The following is a 15,848-nucleotide window of genomic DNA, read 5'->3' on the forward strand; positions in this document are numbered from 1 at the left end:
CCCCATCAAATGACACTAGCTCTATTGCTAGCGACCAGAGAGGTGGTTTGGGAGTATAAGGGGTAGTGCATGCTGAGTATTTCCCTTTTTAAAGATATTAGTAGTTGTAGTGATTTCTCTTTCCCGAAGAACTGAGTTCACTATACACGTATATGAAAAAGAACATAATGTCACACAGTGGTATTAACTGACAAGTACTTGAAATTATGAAAACTTTTAACCCATCAGTATCATTTTTCTCTAGAATCTCTCCCTTATTTAAAGTTGATAAACATGAAAACATGAAAATCCTTTACTTTAGTATATAATTACCAAAACTTACAAAGGGTTTCAACCTGCTGTACATTATATTTTTACCATTATTTTTTTAATTTTAGCATTTGAATTTGCTAAAATTATCTGCCACGACCGTACATAATCTGCATCTTGAAAATGGAACTTAATATGATAATATCCATAATTCGTTTAATTTTGCGAAATCCTTCTTAAAAACACATGCACATGGTTGCTAGCGTACCGGGAGTACCGGACATTTTTTTTTTTGAATTTCACTACTTCACAGGGGAACCCGAAAAAACCCAGGAATTTCATAACATCACCAGGAAACTCATGTTTGAAAATTTTCTAAGGAATTTCAAAAATATTTCCGAAAAAATCGACATTCTCGATACTGTCGATATAGTTTCACCTAATAAACATGTTTGAATGTATTACAATTTTTTTTTAATTTTGAAGCTTTTACGTATTTATTCTTATAAAAAAGAAAACTTTCTGCATTTTTGAATTTTTTTTTTTTCGTTCGAGGTTTTAACTTTTCTGTTATCCAGTTTTCGACAGCCAGTTTTAGTTTTCGACGACAAAGGGTTGAGTTTTCGACATATGTAGATAAGACTGGCAGCAAAATGGGTCATGTCGAATTTCGCAAACCGACCATATACATCATATAGATTGGACCCAAAAAACTGACCTGAGCAAAATTTCAGCTCAATCGGACTTGATTTAGGGTTGCCTCAAAGCGCTCATAGTTTCGATGTTTTTACATTAAAAAATAACTAAAGGAGGGACCAAAGGAAATCGGAAAATTAAAAATTTTATGTTGATGCTAAATGACTTAAAAATGCAGTATCTGGTGTTACCTCGAAAAAAATTTTTTGTGGAAAAACGACATTATTATTTCGAAAATTTCGTAACCCCCTTAAGTAGCTACTAATCATCAGAATATTTGGAAGTTTACAAAAGTTCAGTTCCCAGAATCATTAATTAGTTTAGACGACAAAATCGGCGTCCCAAGATTAATTTTATTTGTATAAAACATAAAACAATTTTTACAAAAATATGTTGTAACGAGATAGAGACTTCCCTAAAAAAGGCTGACGCTATTTGTGTCCAGACCAAATAATAAGATCAAAAATTTAACCCTCATCCGCATTAGATTTCATTACCCTAATCAGCACTTGTGGTGTCAATTTGACACCACAAGCTCAAATTGTTATAACTTTTGGCGTGTTAGACCGATTTAAACAAAACTTACATCAAAAGAAACCTTGTAATGTCAGTAAAATATGTTTAGAACATTATATACAGCTAAAGTTACAAGTTTTCTCGTTATTCAGCATGAAAGAAAAAAAATCCGAAAAAACATGCCTCACGAAAACTGCTGTAGTTCATATATTACATGTCCAAAAAAATATTTGCCTTATGCCTATGAAAGTTGAAGTTAATGCCTACATCATGAAGACAACAAATATTTTTTTGAATTTTTTTTAATGACATGGTCACAAAAAAATCAAAAAAGTGGTCTAAAAAACCTACTTTTCATTCGATTGCTAGTAAATACTGTTTTAGCGATGGTAGAGTTTTAGAAAAAATATGACAACAAACTTTATTAAAATTCTAACATTTTGCTGTTTTTAGATTTTTGATGCAACAAAAATTGAATTTACTGGAATTTTTCAAAGTTTACTACTTTGCGCAATTTTTTTACAAATTGAAATTTCATCTGTTTTTGTGGTCCTCCGTCAGGTGGTACCCGGATTTTCAGTGCTTTCACTTTGTTTGGACCAATCAAAAGTATATTCATTGGGAAGCTAATTTAATCTACATTCTAGTGAGATGCAACAAATCACGCTGTGAGATTTCACAAAAATATGAAAATTATAAACGTAAAATCATTCCTGAATTTCTAGAACTACAAGCACCGCGTCCAGCAAAACGTGTTTGTTTGCTCTCCGAGTGGGTACGGTGGGTGGTGATTTGGGCAGAGAGCGAAGCCGACAGACGAAATAACGATGCGTGTCGTGCATTTCTTCGTCTGTCGGCTTCGCTCTCTGCCCAAATCACCACCCACCGTACCTACTCGGAGAGCAAACAAACACGTTTTGCTGGACGCGGTGCTTGTAGTTCTAGAAATTCAGGAATGATTTTACGTTTATTATTTTCATATTTTTGTGAAATCTCACAGCGTGAATTGTAGCACCTCACTAGAATGCAGATTAAATGTGCTTTCCAATGAATATACTCTTGGTTGGTCCAAACAAAGTAAAAGCACTGAAAATCCAGGTACAACCTGACGGTGGACCAAAAAAACAGATGAAATTTCAATTTGTAAAAAAATTGCGCAAAGTAGTGAACTTTGAAAAATTCCAGTAAATTCAATTTTTGTTGCATCAAAAATCTAAAAACAGCAAAATGTTGGAATTTTAATACATTTCGTAGTCATATTTTTTTCAAAACTCTACCATCGCTCAAACAGTATTTACTAGCAATCGAATGAAAAGTAGGTTTTTTAGACCACTTTTTTGAACTTTTTGTGACCATTTCATTAAAAAAAATTAAAAAAAATATTTGTTGTCTTCATGATGTAGGCATTAACTTCAGCTTTCATATGCATAAGGCAAATATTTTTTTTGACGTGGAATATATGAACTACAGCAGTTTTCGTGAGGCATGTTTTTTCGGATTTTTTTTCTTTCATGCTGAATAACGAGAAAACTTGTAACTTTAGCTGTATATAATGTTCTAAACATATTTTACTGACATTACAAGGTTTCTATTGGTATAAGTTTTATATGAAGTTCATAATAATTCAAACGACTTAAATAGATTTTACTTTTGTGGTGTCAAAATGACACCAAAAGTCGGAAAAGGGAGTTTTTTGTCCAGGCTTCCAGGGTTCGTCCATAAAAAATTTAAAGATGCAATATTGAAGAACTTTTGAATTCATTTAGGGTCCTCGAAGAAATTTTTGTGTTTTGAAGCTTCTGAAAAAAGTCACAAGCCTTCAAACTTGCAATGGTGTCAAAATGACACCCTAATGCGGATGAGGGTTAAATCTGAAGGCTAATGAGTTTTCGGCATTTTGCCGTGCACCCGGTTCTTTGCAATGAGAAAAATTTTGCGAACTTATGCACATGCTGGATACTGTGTGATACGCCCACTTCCGGAGCATTCGCTGGAGTCATCTGCTCCCACAAGATGACGGTGATGACGAGCACGGCTAGAAACTGCGTTTTTTGTTACGCATTTACGCATTGCTTCGTCGTATGCACATTTATTTATTTATTTATTTATTTCGCCGAACATTGTAGTCTACATACACGATCTCGAACCAAATATTATAACGAGAGCCCCGACACACTTTCTGTTTCTTAGCAAGTAGCTTAGGCGCCACTTTCAATCGGAAGACCACCCACCCTTTCTCTGTTTTGCCCAGTTGAATGAGACTCGATCGCGAGTTCCTTTTGATTCCTTATTTTGGGAAAGAAGCAGAAAGGTCTCCAGAAAGGGATTTGTACTTCAACCCTGAAAGTGCTGAAAGGCCGCCCCGAAGTCGAGAAATACTCCACAGACGCTTGTGGAAAGGGAAATTAGCTGTAGTTCGTTACAAAGTGAGCGAACAACGAACAACTTTGCAACCCCCTTTCCAAAATACCCCAATCAAAACATCAGATCACTAAAATCCAGCCAGCTTCATTGCATTACATGAACCGTACTTTTTATTACTGCGTTACTGAAGTTTGTGGTGTATTCACATTTGGTGTTAGGCCTAATTATTACATATTTCTTTTTCCTTAATTTATCTCAACTGGTAGTGCTTATAATGGAGCGGCATGGTGTTTCACCATATGCATGACGTTTTTCCACTTACTGGCATAAGATTCGGATTTTCCAATCGTGGGTGGTGAAGGCTACTTTTGCTGTAGTCTACCAAGATCAATGTCACAGACAAAATTTCAACTCGCGCGGCATAATTTCTGTAAATGTCTGTGCGATTCGCTAATGATCGTGTACAGCGATCGCTAATGAGACATGTCATTCGTATGTGAGTTGATCAAATAACCTTGCTGGGTTTTGAGGGAAACCTTTGCCTCACGTGTTCCGCTTCCTGGCTGCGGCTACCTAGTGCCTTTTCGGCGTATGAACGCTAGTCGAAAGCTTATGAACGTAGCTATGGTGAGGTTGGCGTGAACTAATTTTGAACCAGCTGGCGACCGCGTGGTTTATCCACGAGGTTGTTGCCCGCAGTGATCGCAGCTGACGAAAATTGGTTAAGTCTGCGGAATACAGCAGTGCCTATGCGGCATGCAAAAGCTAGCGAGCTTGGTTAGGACGGTGGCGACGAAACAGAACTGAAGTCGGTATTCCGACTTGGTCAACCCGGGATGATTGGTGTTCCTGATAGGATCTCCACGTAATGGACGTAGCTCCAGAACAACCCTCAATCTGCTGGATTCACACTAACTACACACTGCCGTAAACTTTAAAATGTAGTATGTTTAGACTATACTACACGATGTGGCTTCAATCTTTCGTGTTCAAATAATCAAGGATCAGTGGCTGGGAGATCACTTTAGTCCTTCGGCTATCTGTTCAGATTCATCTTTGTGACCAGAACAACCCGATATGGCGTATAGCCTAATCGCGACGTTCAACAATTAACTTCTCTTTCGCGAGTTTTCGGATAGATCTCGTCTTCCCCTTCGAAAACCAAATTTATAATTCCCTTTCAACTAAGTTTTACAAAGGCATCCCGAAGGAAGTCATTCGCCTAACGCCAAACAAGTTTGTGGCCGATGGTCTTGAGAAGACAGCATCTTAAGTCACGTACTTCAACACAGGATTGCATCGGTCGATCTACTGCATTTGCTGGCGTTCTTCTGGTTAGAATGATCATTATTTCGATGATGAATTGGGGTGGTACTCAGCCGAGGAAGTTATTTATTTTGGAATTCAAAAAATATTTAAATATTTACCAAAATTATATCTACATGTTAAATTGATTTTAACATATGATTTCTGTTTATTGATATATTGTCTTGAGCTCGATAATATGTTCCTATTACAGGAGTTACAATCTTAATAAACATAGTGTTCTAGAAATGTTTATTATAATTCTGCATTAGACAATTCATTGGACTATTTTTTCCATAATCAGTTCGAGCAGAGGCTAAAATAAACAGATTTCTTGTTCTCAACTGGCGGTCGCGAAACGGACAATAAAAGTTTAAATGAATCAGTAGATAAACAGACTGAACGCGCTTATTAATTATGTCGTTTACAAAAGAGATTGCAGCAAATTCTCTTCTTACACTTTATGGTTCTCTATTTATTAGTAAACACCGTGATTCATAGCATAGCTAGTGCACTTGCATCAAGCAAGATGACGATAATTTTTGAGAGCACGGCGAATCCTTGCTTTCCTTTCCCACGATATGTTGACCTCAAATGCCTGAAGCCCTCGAGGTTCTCTGGATCTCACTGGCTCACGGCGATTCGACGTGACCCTCACGCCGGTCAGCTGTTCTAAGCGTTTCCACACTTTTGCTATTGAGAATGCGTCTGTCGTACTCGGAACGCAATCAATAGACGCACCCTGGTGCCAGTTAGCACCCAATACAGCACAAATCACATACGATTATCATTGACCAAGGCAACCGGAACCGGATTCGAAAAGTCGATTGATTCCAACGAAGAGCTGATCCGAATATCGCACCAAACCGGAATCTTTTTTTGCAGGAACTGCAACCGTCCGGAGACACCCGCTTAAGAAGGGACTTGTTCCGGAATATTGAAATCTGGGGGTGTTGTTACTCCGAACAGCTAGAGATCCGGATGCTTGATTTCGGAACCGGGTGACCATTTATCAATTTCACGGCGAGATTATATTCGCTGCCACCATGGAAGACCTCCACACACCAGCAGCAGATAATGCATTCAGTTGAATAACGCGCGGTAGTTGAATAACTCCGGTACTTTTCTGGAAGCTTACACTCGCCTGTGAACACAATGCGGGTTTTAATCCCGAAATCGAACGGAACCGTGGACGCAATTTCCTGTAAAAGGCGAACACGAAATTATTGCGACACCGAGAATGTCATGCGCATGCCAATTTTCTTATAATGTTTAGAATCGAACCAAAATTTGAGGATAGTTTTATAAATATATTTACTTCATAAATCAAAAGAAAAGTTAATCGATGGAGCCTTTAGTGTAAAATTGAAGACATTTTCGCTTGATGCCCTCCATCAAAGTGTTTACAGTGTCATCCGGTACCAGTTTCTCAGTTTTTTTTCCAATTTCTCAACATGTCCTTCTCGTATTGACCTTTGGAATAAAATGGAAAGAATTGGCCTCATACCACTCCAGGACACTTGTAGAATAGATGCCAAATCTGGACAAAATAGTGGAGCTTCGTCGTGATGCTGCAAGAACGGCAAAAGGCGCTTCTCAAGGCACTCAGATTTGTAGATCTCGCCATTTACTGTGTCTTTTGTCACGAAACTCATCAGTCCGCAAGAGCAGATGGCCTGCCAAACGAGATATTTGGAGGCGAACTTCGATATTTTCTTCTTCTTAAATTTGTCGTCCACATCAAACTTGCTCATGCCGGTGAAAAACTCCAACCCCGGAATTTGCTTAAAATCGGCTTTTATATACGTTTCGTCGTCCATCACACAGCAGCCATATTTTGTCAGCATCTTCTCGTAGAGCTTCCGTGCCCGAGGTTAAGCCGTCGATTGTTGCCGCTTATCGCGGTTCGGGAAGTTCTGTATCTTGTATGTATGTATGTCAGCTCTCTTCTTTTCATTCTGGACGTAGCTCTGCGACATGCCGATCTTTTTAGCCAAATCACGGCTTGAGACGTTGGGATTTTCTTTAATCATCCGCTTCACCTTTCCTACCGTCTATATGTTCTTCGGTCCCGGTTTTCTTCCAGCTCCTTTGCCGTGGTCCAACGTCAACCGCCTCGTGAACCGCTTTAACACTCTGGAGACGATTGAATGGTGAGTGTTCAACATTTTTCCCAACTGCCGGTGCGACAGGTTAGGAAATTCCAGGTGTTTGGAAAGAATTTGTTCTCTCGACTCGCGTTGGTTCATCTCCTTCCTCTTTTTGTTAAATCGAAAAACACGACTTCGAGTTTGACAGCATGTAAACAATACACATCAATTAGAAAGTGTGCAAAATTTGGTTGATTTTTACTCAATGGTAAAAAAAGTTATGCCCTGTTAAATGTGATGCAATAATTTCGTGTTCGCCCTTTAATCAAGATGCGGTTTGAAAATTGGTTTAACTTAGTGGATTTCAAACTAACAACCTACCTTTATGGGATGACCCTTTTGAAGTTAGATGCCGTCTATCCCGTCTCTTGCGTTGTAACCCTGGAATCGGGATGAAACGCCGACGCAATTGCCTGCAACACAAGATTGTTGAAATGATGTTTTTGTAATATTGTTGAAATTGTGGATCAAAACAATGAATAGCTACGAATGGCTTTGGACTCGTCACAATATTTTATGAAAACCTATCAATTTGATGTTAAAAGATTACGTGTTAAAAAACTTTATAGTATTCGTGATGATTTCAAACTAGTAATTAAGTTTTGAGAGGCTGTTGTTTGAAATTTTAAGGCTTTACATCAATTTTTTTTCCATTCGCCATGTTTTCATTTTGAAAAATCAATATACCAAAAACCTTGAAAAATCACCAATTTTAACGGGAAAAATCAGGAAAAACTTTGGATTCCAAAACATAAAATCGCTAGCAACCATGAATGCAGTTAAAATGTTTAAGACTGATGATGAGTAAATATAATTGTGAAACTCAAATCTTTGTGTATTTGAACCTTTGTAACCTTAATACCATAGTGCAAAAGAAAATCGTGCAATCGCCCCGAAACTTTTCAAGCTCACTGTGGAAAGAGCACGATCGAAAAACCTAGAAAGCACGTGAATTTTCCTCTCCCACTAGCCCGTAGTCACGTGCTCAGATGACGATGCGTATGTGAGTGTTACACGCATACAAGGCTTCCCATACAAACATACACCAGTAGCACGTCGGATGCATAAAGTTGCTCCTCATTACCTTCTTCTCCACTGCGGAAACAATCAGTCATTATCCTTACTTGGAACGCTTGTTGGTTTTGTTCGACCCAACAAAAGCCAAATTCAAAACACTAATTTTGTGATTTCAAATCAAACTGTTTAGGGTGCTAAAATTTGTAAATATTGGAGTGTGCATGTGTTCTGTTTTGCGGTGCTCTCGCAACACTGTGGATTTTATTGCTCGCAAGAAATGTTCTGACCAAGTGTCGCAAATCTATGCTGACCGAGAGTTCAATGTTTTCCACAGTTCCGGAAACATCTTACTCCAGTTCGGAGGGAGAGGACGACTTCTACGACGCAAACGATGATCCATTCACCTCTAGTCAATTGAACACGCCGACAAGGTAAGTAGTGCCTAAATCCCTAAATGCCACCCATAATTCCATTCCATATCGACTGACTTTATTCCGTAACATGCTACCGAGAACGTTATTCAACAAATTTAGGCTCATCAGTATCATTGTCAAACCGTTTATTTTATTACACATAATCGACCACAATCGCATAAAAAAGCAACCCCCTGAGTTTTCCCGTTCCTATTTCCGTCCGCTGGCATTATTGTTGAACGTATATGTTTGTATTCGCCGCAACGTTTTCATATTGTACTGCGCGCATCCCAACCGCGCTTCTCTCCATGCCAGAATACTTACCTACCACTTGCCTCCATCATCCAATCCAACCTTTCCGTCTGCATGGTGACAAGTTTTCCCACACAACCATTCGTCGTCGTTCGATGAAAAGCTACACCCAAAGTTGGAAGGCTCAGCAAATATTGAATTCTTGAAGAAGATCTTTCAGCAGTTGCTTCTTAAAATAGTTTATTAAGGTTCCAGCGCACACTTATAAGTTCCTTATCAAATCTCGTGATCATATCACATTCATTGATTTTTAAAAATCTAGATATTACGATTTTTGAAAGTAGAACAAAAATTAAAAAAAAAAACTTCATCTTCAAAGTTAAAAACAACAAAAAAAAATCTTGAAAGCAGTGTTCGTTTTTTTTTAAAACTTTAACAATTTCAAAGATGAAGTTTTTTTTTCTCAAAATTCATTTTTCTACCTTCCAGATTCGAAAAAATGCAACACTTTCTCTAGTGAATAAATTTTGAATGCATGAATGAAAATTTCGGTAAAACACATGTGAACATGACATTACGAGTTACACAGTTTCACTAAAAATGAATTCATGAATTTTTATCCACAATTTTATCTTTTTTCGAATACCTTAATTCTTTTTTTTAGAATTTACTTAAGACATTTCCGTGACGATAAGCTCCACTGTTTAAAACGATTTTCTTTTTTTTTTTTTGATTTTTTTTTATTTTAAATTTTTTTTGTTCATTTTTTCCATATCAATCAGACCGAAAACATTGACACTTAACGTATCGGAGGAGGTCAAATGACATTTGACATTTTTTTAGCTTCAAATGACTATAACTCCTAATAAAATTGTTTTTTTTTCGAAAATTTCATAACTTTTTTTATTTTCAAAATGCACGTATTTTTTTCATTATAATACTTTTTTTAAAGTTTGTAGATTTCGAAAAACGTATGTGGTACATATACAGTTGCGTTCAAAAAAGAATGAAATCGCGTGAAGCCGCGCACCCACTTCCAACTTTGACAAGCTGCCATTTCTCTCTCGGTTGATATTTTTGTATGAAAATTTCACACAATCTAGTACAACTATCCAACTAACGCTCTACAAAATTTGAAGTCTTTACAATGACAGAAAACGAAGTTACAGCTATTCCCGTAAAAAAGGGAAATTTGGAGTTCCGTCACTAAATTTCCTGTAACTTTGATGATTTTCATTGAAAAATCTTGAAATTTGGTACAAAGATGCAAAAATGTTTGATCTAATACCAGGTCAAGTTTCGTCAAAATCGATGAACGTGATCAAAAATGGTGTCGGGTACAAAATGAGGTTCATTATCGCCAAGCAGACGATTTCATTCTTTTTTGGACGGATGTTTGTATAGAAAACATCGTAATCCATTTGTTTTTGGTTTTTTCTTTCTCAAAAGCAAAATTTATCACAAATAATGTTGTAAATTGATAAAAACTTCATTCGTGCTTTAATTCGGAAGAGAAAATGATCCAACAGAGTGCAAAATAAGAAGAACAGAGTTTTAGAAATGACCTGCTAATTATACCGAAAAACAAATTTGATACACAATTAAAACAAGTATTCTATTCGCTCTTTTGTTTAAATACCAGGTCTGTTGGAAAAATATCTATTTCTTAACAAAGCAGGAATGAAGTTCCTATCATTTTACAACATTCTTTGTGAAAAATTTTGCTTTTGAGAAAGAAAAACCAAGAACAAATGGATTACGATGTTTTCCATACAAACATCCGTCCAAAAACGAATGAAATCGTCTGCTTGGCGATAATGAACCTCATTTTGTACCCGCCCCCCCCCCCCCTCATTTTTGTACTTCACGCGATTTCATTCTTTTTTGAACGCAACTGTACCTATTTATTCCGCCTAGGGTCAAATGACCCCTAACACTTTTTCCGATAACACTCTCTTGTTTCTCAATCGATTTTTATTAAATTTATAGTTACGGAAAGCTTGTAACGTGACCCAAATATGATTTTTAACAATATTCAGCTACAATCATATATATCAAAATTTTTCAAAGTCGAAGATTTTTTTTACATAACATGCTTTGGAAAAAAAAGCTGTAAGTCAGTTTTTGAAAAGTGAATTGGAAAGTTGACATAATTTGTGAGATTTATAAAACACGAAACACAGAATTTTTGATGACTATTCAATGGTAGCTGTTTTTCGAACTTTCTATCAATCTGCATTTTCTGAGACAATTTTAGCGCATACATTCGACTTTGCACTGGATTTTAAGTATATTAAAGCAAGGTTGTCGCAATAAAATTATTCGCGAAAGAAAGCTTCAAGAGCAAATATTTCAGTTTCTCTTATCAAATCATAATTTTAAATCAAGTCCGAGGAACAAATTATAAATGAAATTCAAATTTAAAATTGGGAGTCAAAATCACTATCAGTCCCAAAGTATGGAACTGAAGGTTTTTTTAAATTTATTTTCCAAATGTTTATTTTAATTTCATATCTTTGATTCAGTTCAGTACCTTTAACAAAAATGTTCAGTTCTCAATACTAAAAAAAAACATGAAACTGAAGAAACAACACAAGACATGAAAATCGCAATAAATCTAATCTCTATTGTTAAATTTGGAAGAGATGAGATTGAAAACATAGAGAATTCATGTTAAGAATATTTTTATTATGTAACTAATTTGAGAAAAGTCTATTGGAAATTGATATTCAGGATTTTTAGTTCATTGAAAGTTCAATTGAATAAAAATATCGTTGACTCAGTTGGAAAAGCTTTAATTTGAATTTCAGATCTAAGACTGGAACTGGAATAAAAATCAGATGAAAAACTCAGTATTACCAATTGGTCCAGTTTCAGCAACTCTAGTAGTTTTTTTTTTCAAATTTTAATTTTCTTTTAATGGATAAGCGGAAAAAGGATGTAGGGTTTTAATCAACACAATTTTTTATAATGATCGAAAAATTCATTCTAGATCGCCCGGTTTGATTAATTTTATTCCCAGCAATCCTAGAAAAAAAACTCAATTTTTCAAATGATTTCAAATGTAGTTTTCATGTTCTTCATTATCTTTTTCAATTAAAATAATACCTAGCATTTATCCGGATATTGCCCGGATAAAATTCTGCAAAACTTATTATAAATTCTTTTAATAGATTTAAGTTAACACGAATCTATCCATATATCGCATATTTATAAAATTCCTCATAAATAATGCAAAAGCTTAAAGTAAGTGCGAGAAATTTGCACACAATCAACACAGGATATGTTTTTATTTGTTCTTCCTATTCTGATCGAAAACTGATAATTATTGTAATTTATTCAAATTTTTACAAAGCTCAAAAAATTATTCCAGCCGCCGTAAAAGCCTTTATGTTTTTGTATTTGTATTAATTTTATTTTAGGAGTTCGGAAAACTATTTGAAAGCTGCTGACATGATTATAAAAATGACTTGTATAGTTTTTGGTCGTTGAGTTATTGATGTTTTTTTATGTAATCACTGGATTAAGCTTAACTTTGTCCGGATTCCGGAATGATTTGCTCATTCCGCATAAATTCGCAAAAATTCTGCAATGTATACTCTAGGGGCCCCCTAAACTTTAATTAGAGTGAAACTATTCGAGATACCGTTTAAAGGGGGCCCCTTGGAAGGTTTATTTTACGTTTTTATTGTAATATTCTAGTTTTTGCTTCCTTTCCTAGATTTTTATACCTTAAAACAGTATGATTTTGTAGAGTAATTTTAAGCTTTTTTCCTCGCGGGACCCTCTGAGCTGGGGGCCGATAAAGCAAATTAAAGTGAATTGAATTTTTACTTGCTTCTACGCAATTCATCAAAGAAGTCCCGAGAAGCGAAAAACAAAATGTGTAGATTGCTTAATCTTTGGATCTCAAGGATTTTTCCCATTTGTATACCGATTCACCTTCAAACTCACTCACTGTATAAATTTCATCGTTTGAGGTCAATAAATTTAATTTGCTAAATTTTTTTCAACAAATTCATAATTCATGCAAAAGACGGTTAGGGCATAATATTAGTTTGCTGACATATTGAAAAATAAAAAGTTTGTTGCTGGCGATTTTTCTTGCAATTGTTGTTGAAATAAGAATCAACTTTCAATGCACCTATGCTGATGGTGCTGCATGAGGAAATCTTAACCTTAAGCTGCAGCAAATTGACACATTCTATCATTAGGTACTCCTATCTTTGGTTGCATGTAGCCCGTCCATAAAATAGTAGCAAAAACTGTAGTTATAGTCGCTGGTTCACCTTGTATTGCACCGTAATGGAAAAAAACGTTAATATAACCCGTTCGATAATGAGCAAAAGAAGTTTAAACCAAAGCGCTTTTTGTTTCTCAACTACATATGTTATCATTGTGGATATGCTTTGATTGGACAATAAGAAGCATTTTTTTCTATAGTGTATCATACTATTTCTGAGCATTAGACCGCTGCAAGCACTGTATGGGAATTTCAAATTTATATCTACATTTTAACACCTCCCATAATTTTTTTTGCTGCCGAAAATAACAATAAAATATTCGGAATCGATTCATTCAGTCCTGAATTTGTGCAACGAGTTTTAATTTTCTTATGGAAATTTGTTAGGAAAACAAAATCACCAGAAATGTACTAAAAGTTCAAAAAAATATAACTATGAATTTTAAATATTCATTGATTCTTGCAGTAAATTTTATGTCAACAAACCACAAACCTTATTTTTACCCCATAAAGATATTCGATGTTAACCACGCAATACCTCGCTAGGCACCCAGCAGTTATGTGGGTTGAATTTTTGTTTTTCAATGCTAAAAGACATACCACTATTAAACAGCTTATAACTTTTTTGCCTAATAAGATACGAAGTTACGGTCTTCAACATAGTTGTTCAGCGAAAAATTTCCCAGAGAGAATTTATAAATCGGCACAAAACCATTAGCAAGCTCGGTTCTACAGAAGAAACAAAAATGATGTTGAATTTTTCAGTACAAAATATTTAATTTTCCCTTCAAATTCAAATTTACTTATGTGAACATTGCTAAAAAATCCAGCAAAAAAACATGGATGAGTTTTTGAAAAAACGGTTTACGGTTTTTTATCGATGATTTCGCACTTGTTGAAAAAAAGAAACTTGATTTTTTGGAGGCAAAATGAAATCTCTCAGTTAGACCAGTAATTTTATGGTTCGTTTGTTATAGAATCTACACCAATGCAACATAAATCAATAGTTCGTTTATTCCTTTTTTTGCTCACAATATTAAAATGACTCTTGGCTTTTCTTTTATTGTTATTGCAACTACTACAGAGATTTCCATTTTCAAGTGCTGATTTGACAGAACCAGCGGGCCATCTAAGGCTTGATTCATTGAAAAATGGGACACTTTATTTTGGTGATAGCTATGTTTCTATTAATCGGACATGCAAAATTTTGACAACGTTGGATTGCTTGTTAAATGTACTATTCTGCCTATTTTTTCGAAATTTAAAACTATCGCATTTCTGAGATATTCAAGATGGAAGAGAGGAAGACAAAAATTGTGCAATTTCCTTCAAAATTCATCTTTATGTAATCGAGAGCTAAGAAATCCGTTTTTATACTGAAAATAATATGCGTAAGTGGTGAACAAGTATAAAAACACTGTCAAGAATGTTCACAAAGTCTACACCAAGTGCTGGAGTGAAGCACATCATCAGGAAAATCAAGGCTTAAATCAGCTTTTTAAATTTTGAATTAGCGAAAACTGAGTGTAGATCGCTTCAAGTGCAGCTAATTTATCTCTGAGAGGCTAGAAGTGTTGCCCAGCAATCGGTCTTGTAAACTTAACCTCAAACAACAAATTTTTGCTAGTTCCACAGCGCGTAAGCTGGAAAGCCAGTACCGACTCATTTCAAATGATTTGTGCTCACATAAGAACTTTTATTAGACACATAACAACTGCATACAAAAGTGGAAATACCTTGAAGAATCGGCTTGTTTCGCTCAAAGATAAGATTCCAGAAGAGGAGAGATCCGGAATTTACAAAATTCCATGTAAGAGTTTTCCAGCGATTTACATCGGCCAAACTCGTCGTAAATTTAAAGTTCGGATCAAAGAGCATAGGAATGCCGCTTAAAACAGAAGGATCAATCAATCGAGCGTGGCTGCCCACAAAACAGAATTTGAACATCCCATTGACTGGGAAGAAGTCAAATGTATGCAAATTTTATGCATTTTTGTATTTTTCAAATACGCAAACCTGGGCGCCTAAATGCTTGGAAGTTTATGTTCATCAGCACTGTTAAAACCATCATCCGCATTAGAGTGTCATTTTGACACTATTGCAAGTTTGAATGCTTGTAACTTTTTTCAGAAGCTTCAAAAAAGAAAAATTTCTTCGGGGACCCTAAATGAATTCAAAAGTTCTTTAATATTACATCTTTACTTTATTTATGGACGAACCCTGGAAGCCTGGACAAAAAAACTCCCTTTTCCGACTTAGAGTGTCATTTTGACACTCCAAAAGTAAAATCTATTTAATTCGTTTGAATTATTTTGAACTTCATACAAAACTTAAATCAATAGAAACCTTGTAATGTCATTAAAATATGTTTAGAACATTATATATAGCTATAGCTGTAGTTCATATATTATACGTCTAAAAAATATTTGCTTTATGCATATGAAAGCTGAAGTTAACGTCTACATCATTAAGCCAAGAAATATTTTTTTAATTTTTTTTTAATGAAAAAGTTCAAAAAAGTGGTCTGAAAAACCTACGTTTCATTAGATTGCTAGTAAAAACTGTTTGAGCGGTGGTAGAGCTTTTGAAAAAATATCATTACAAATTTTATTCTAATTCTGACATTTTATTGTCTTTAGATTT

At 35.3% G+C, this 15,848-nt stretch overlaps 1 protein-coding gene across 1 annotated transcript in view; it reads left to right on the forward strand.

Moving 5' to 3' along the window:
* Positions 1–15,848, forward strand: part of LOC129758503 (oxysterol-binding protein-related protein 9) — a 154,329-nt gene that overhangs the window by 105,803 nt on the left and 32,678 nt on the right. Inside the window, exon 8 of the mRNA XM_055756009.1 lies at positions 8,632–8,728. Coding sequence (XP_055611984.1) covers positions 8,632–8,728 — 97 coding nt within the window. The remainder of the gene's footprint in view (positions 1–8,631; positions 8,729–15,848) is intronic.

Source organism: Uranotaenia lowii, chromosome 3 (assembly GCF_029784155.1).
Source record: "Uranotaenia lowii strain MFRU-FL chromosome 3, ASM2978415v1, whole genome shotgun sequence".
Classification (NCBI taxonomy): domain Eukaryota; kingdom Metazoa; phylum Arthropoda; class Insecta; order Diptera; family Culicidae; genus Uranotaenia; species Uranotaenia lowii.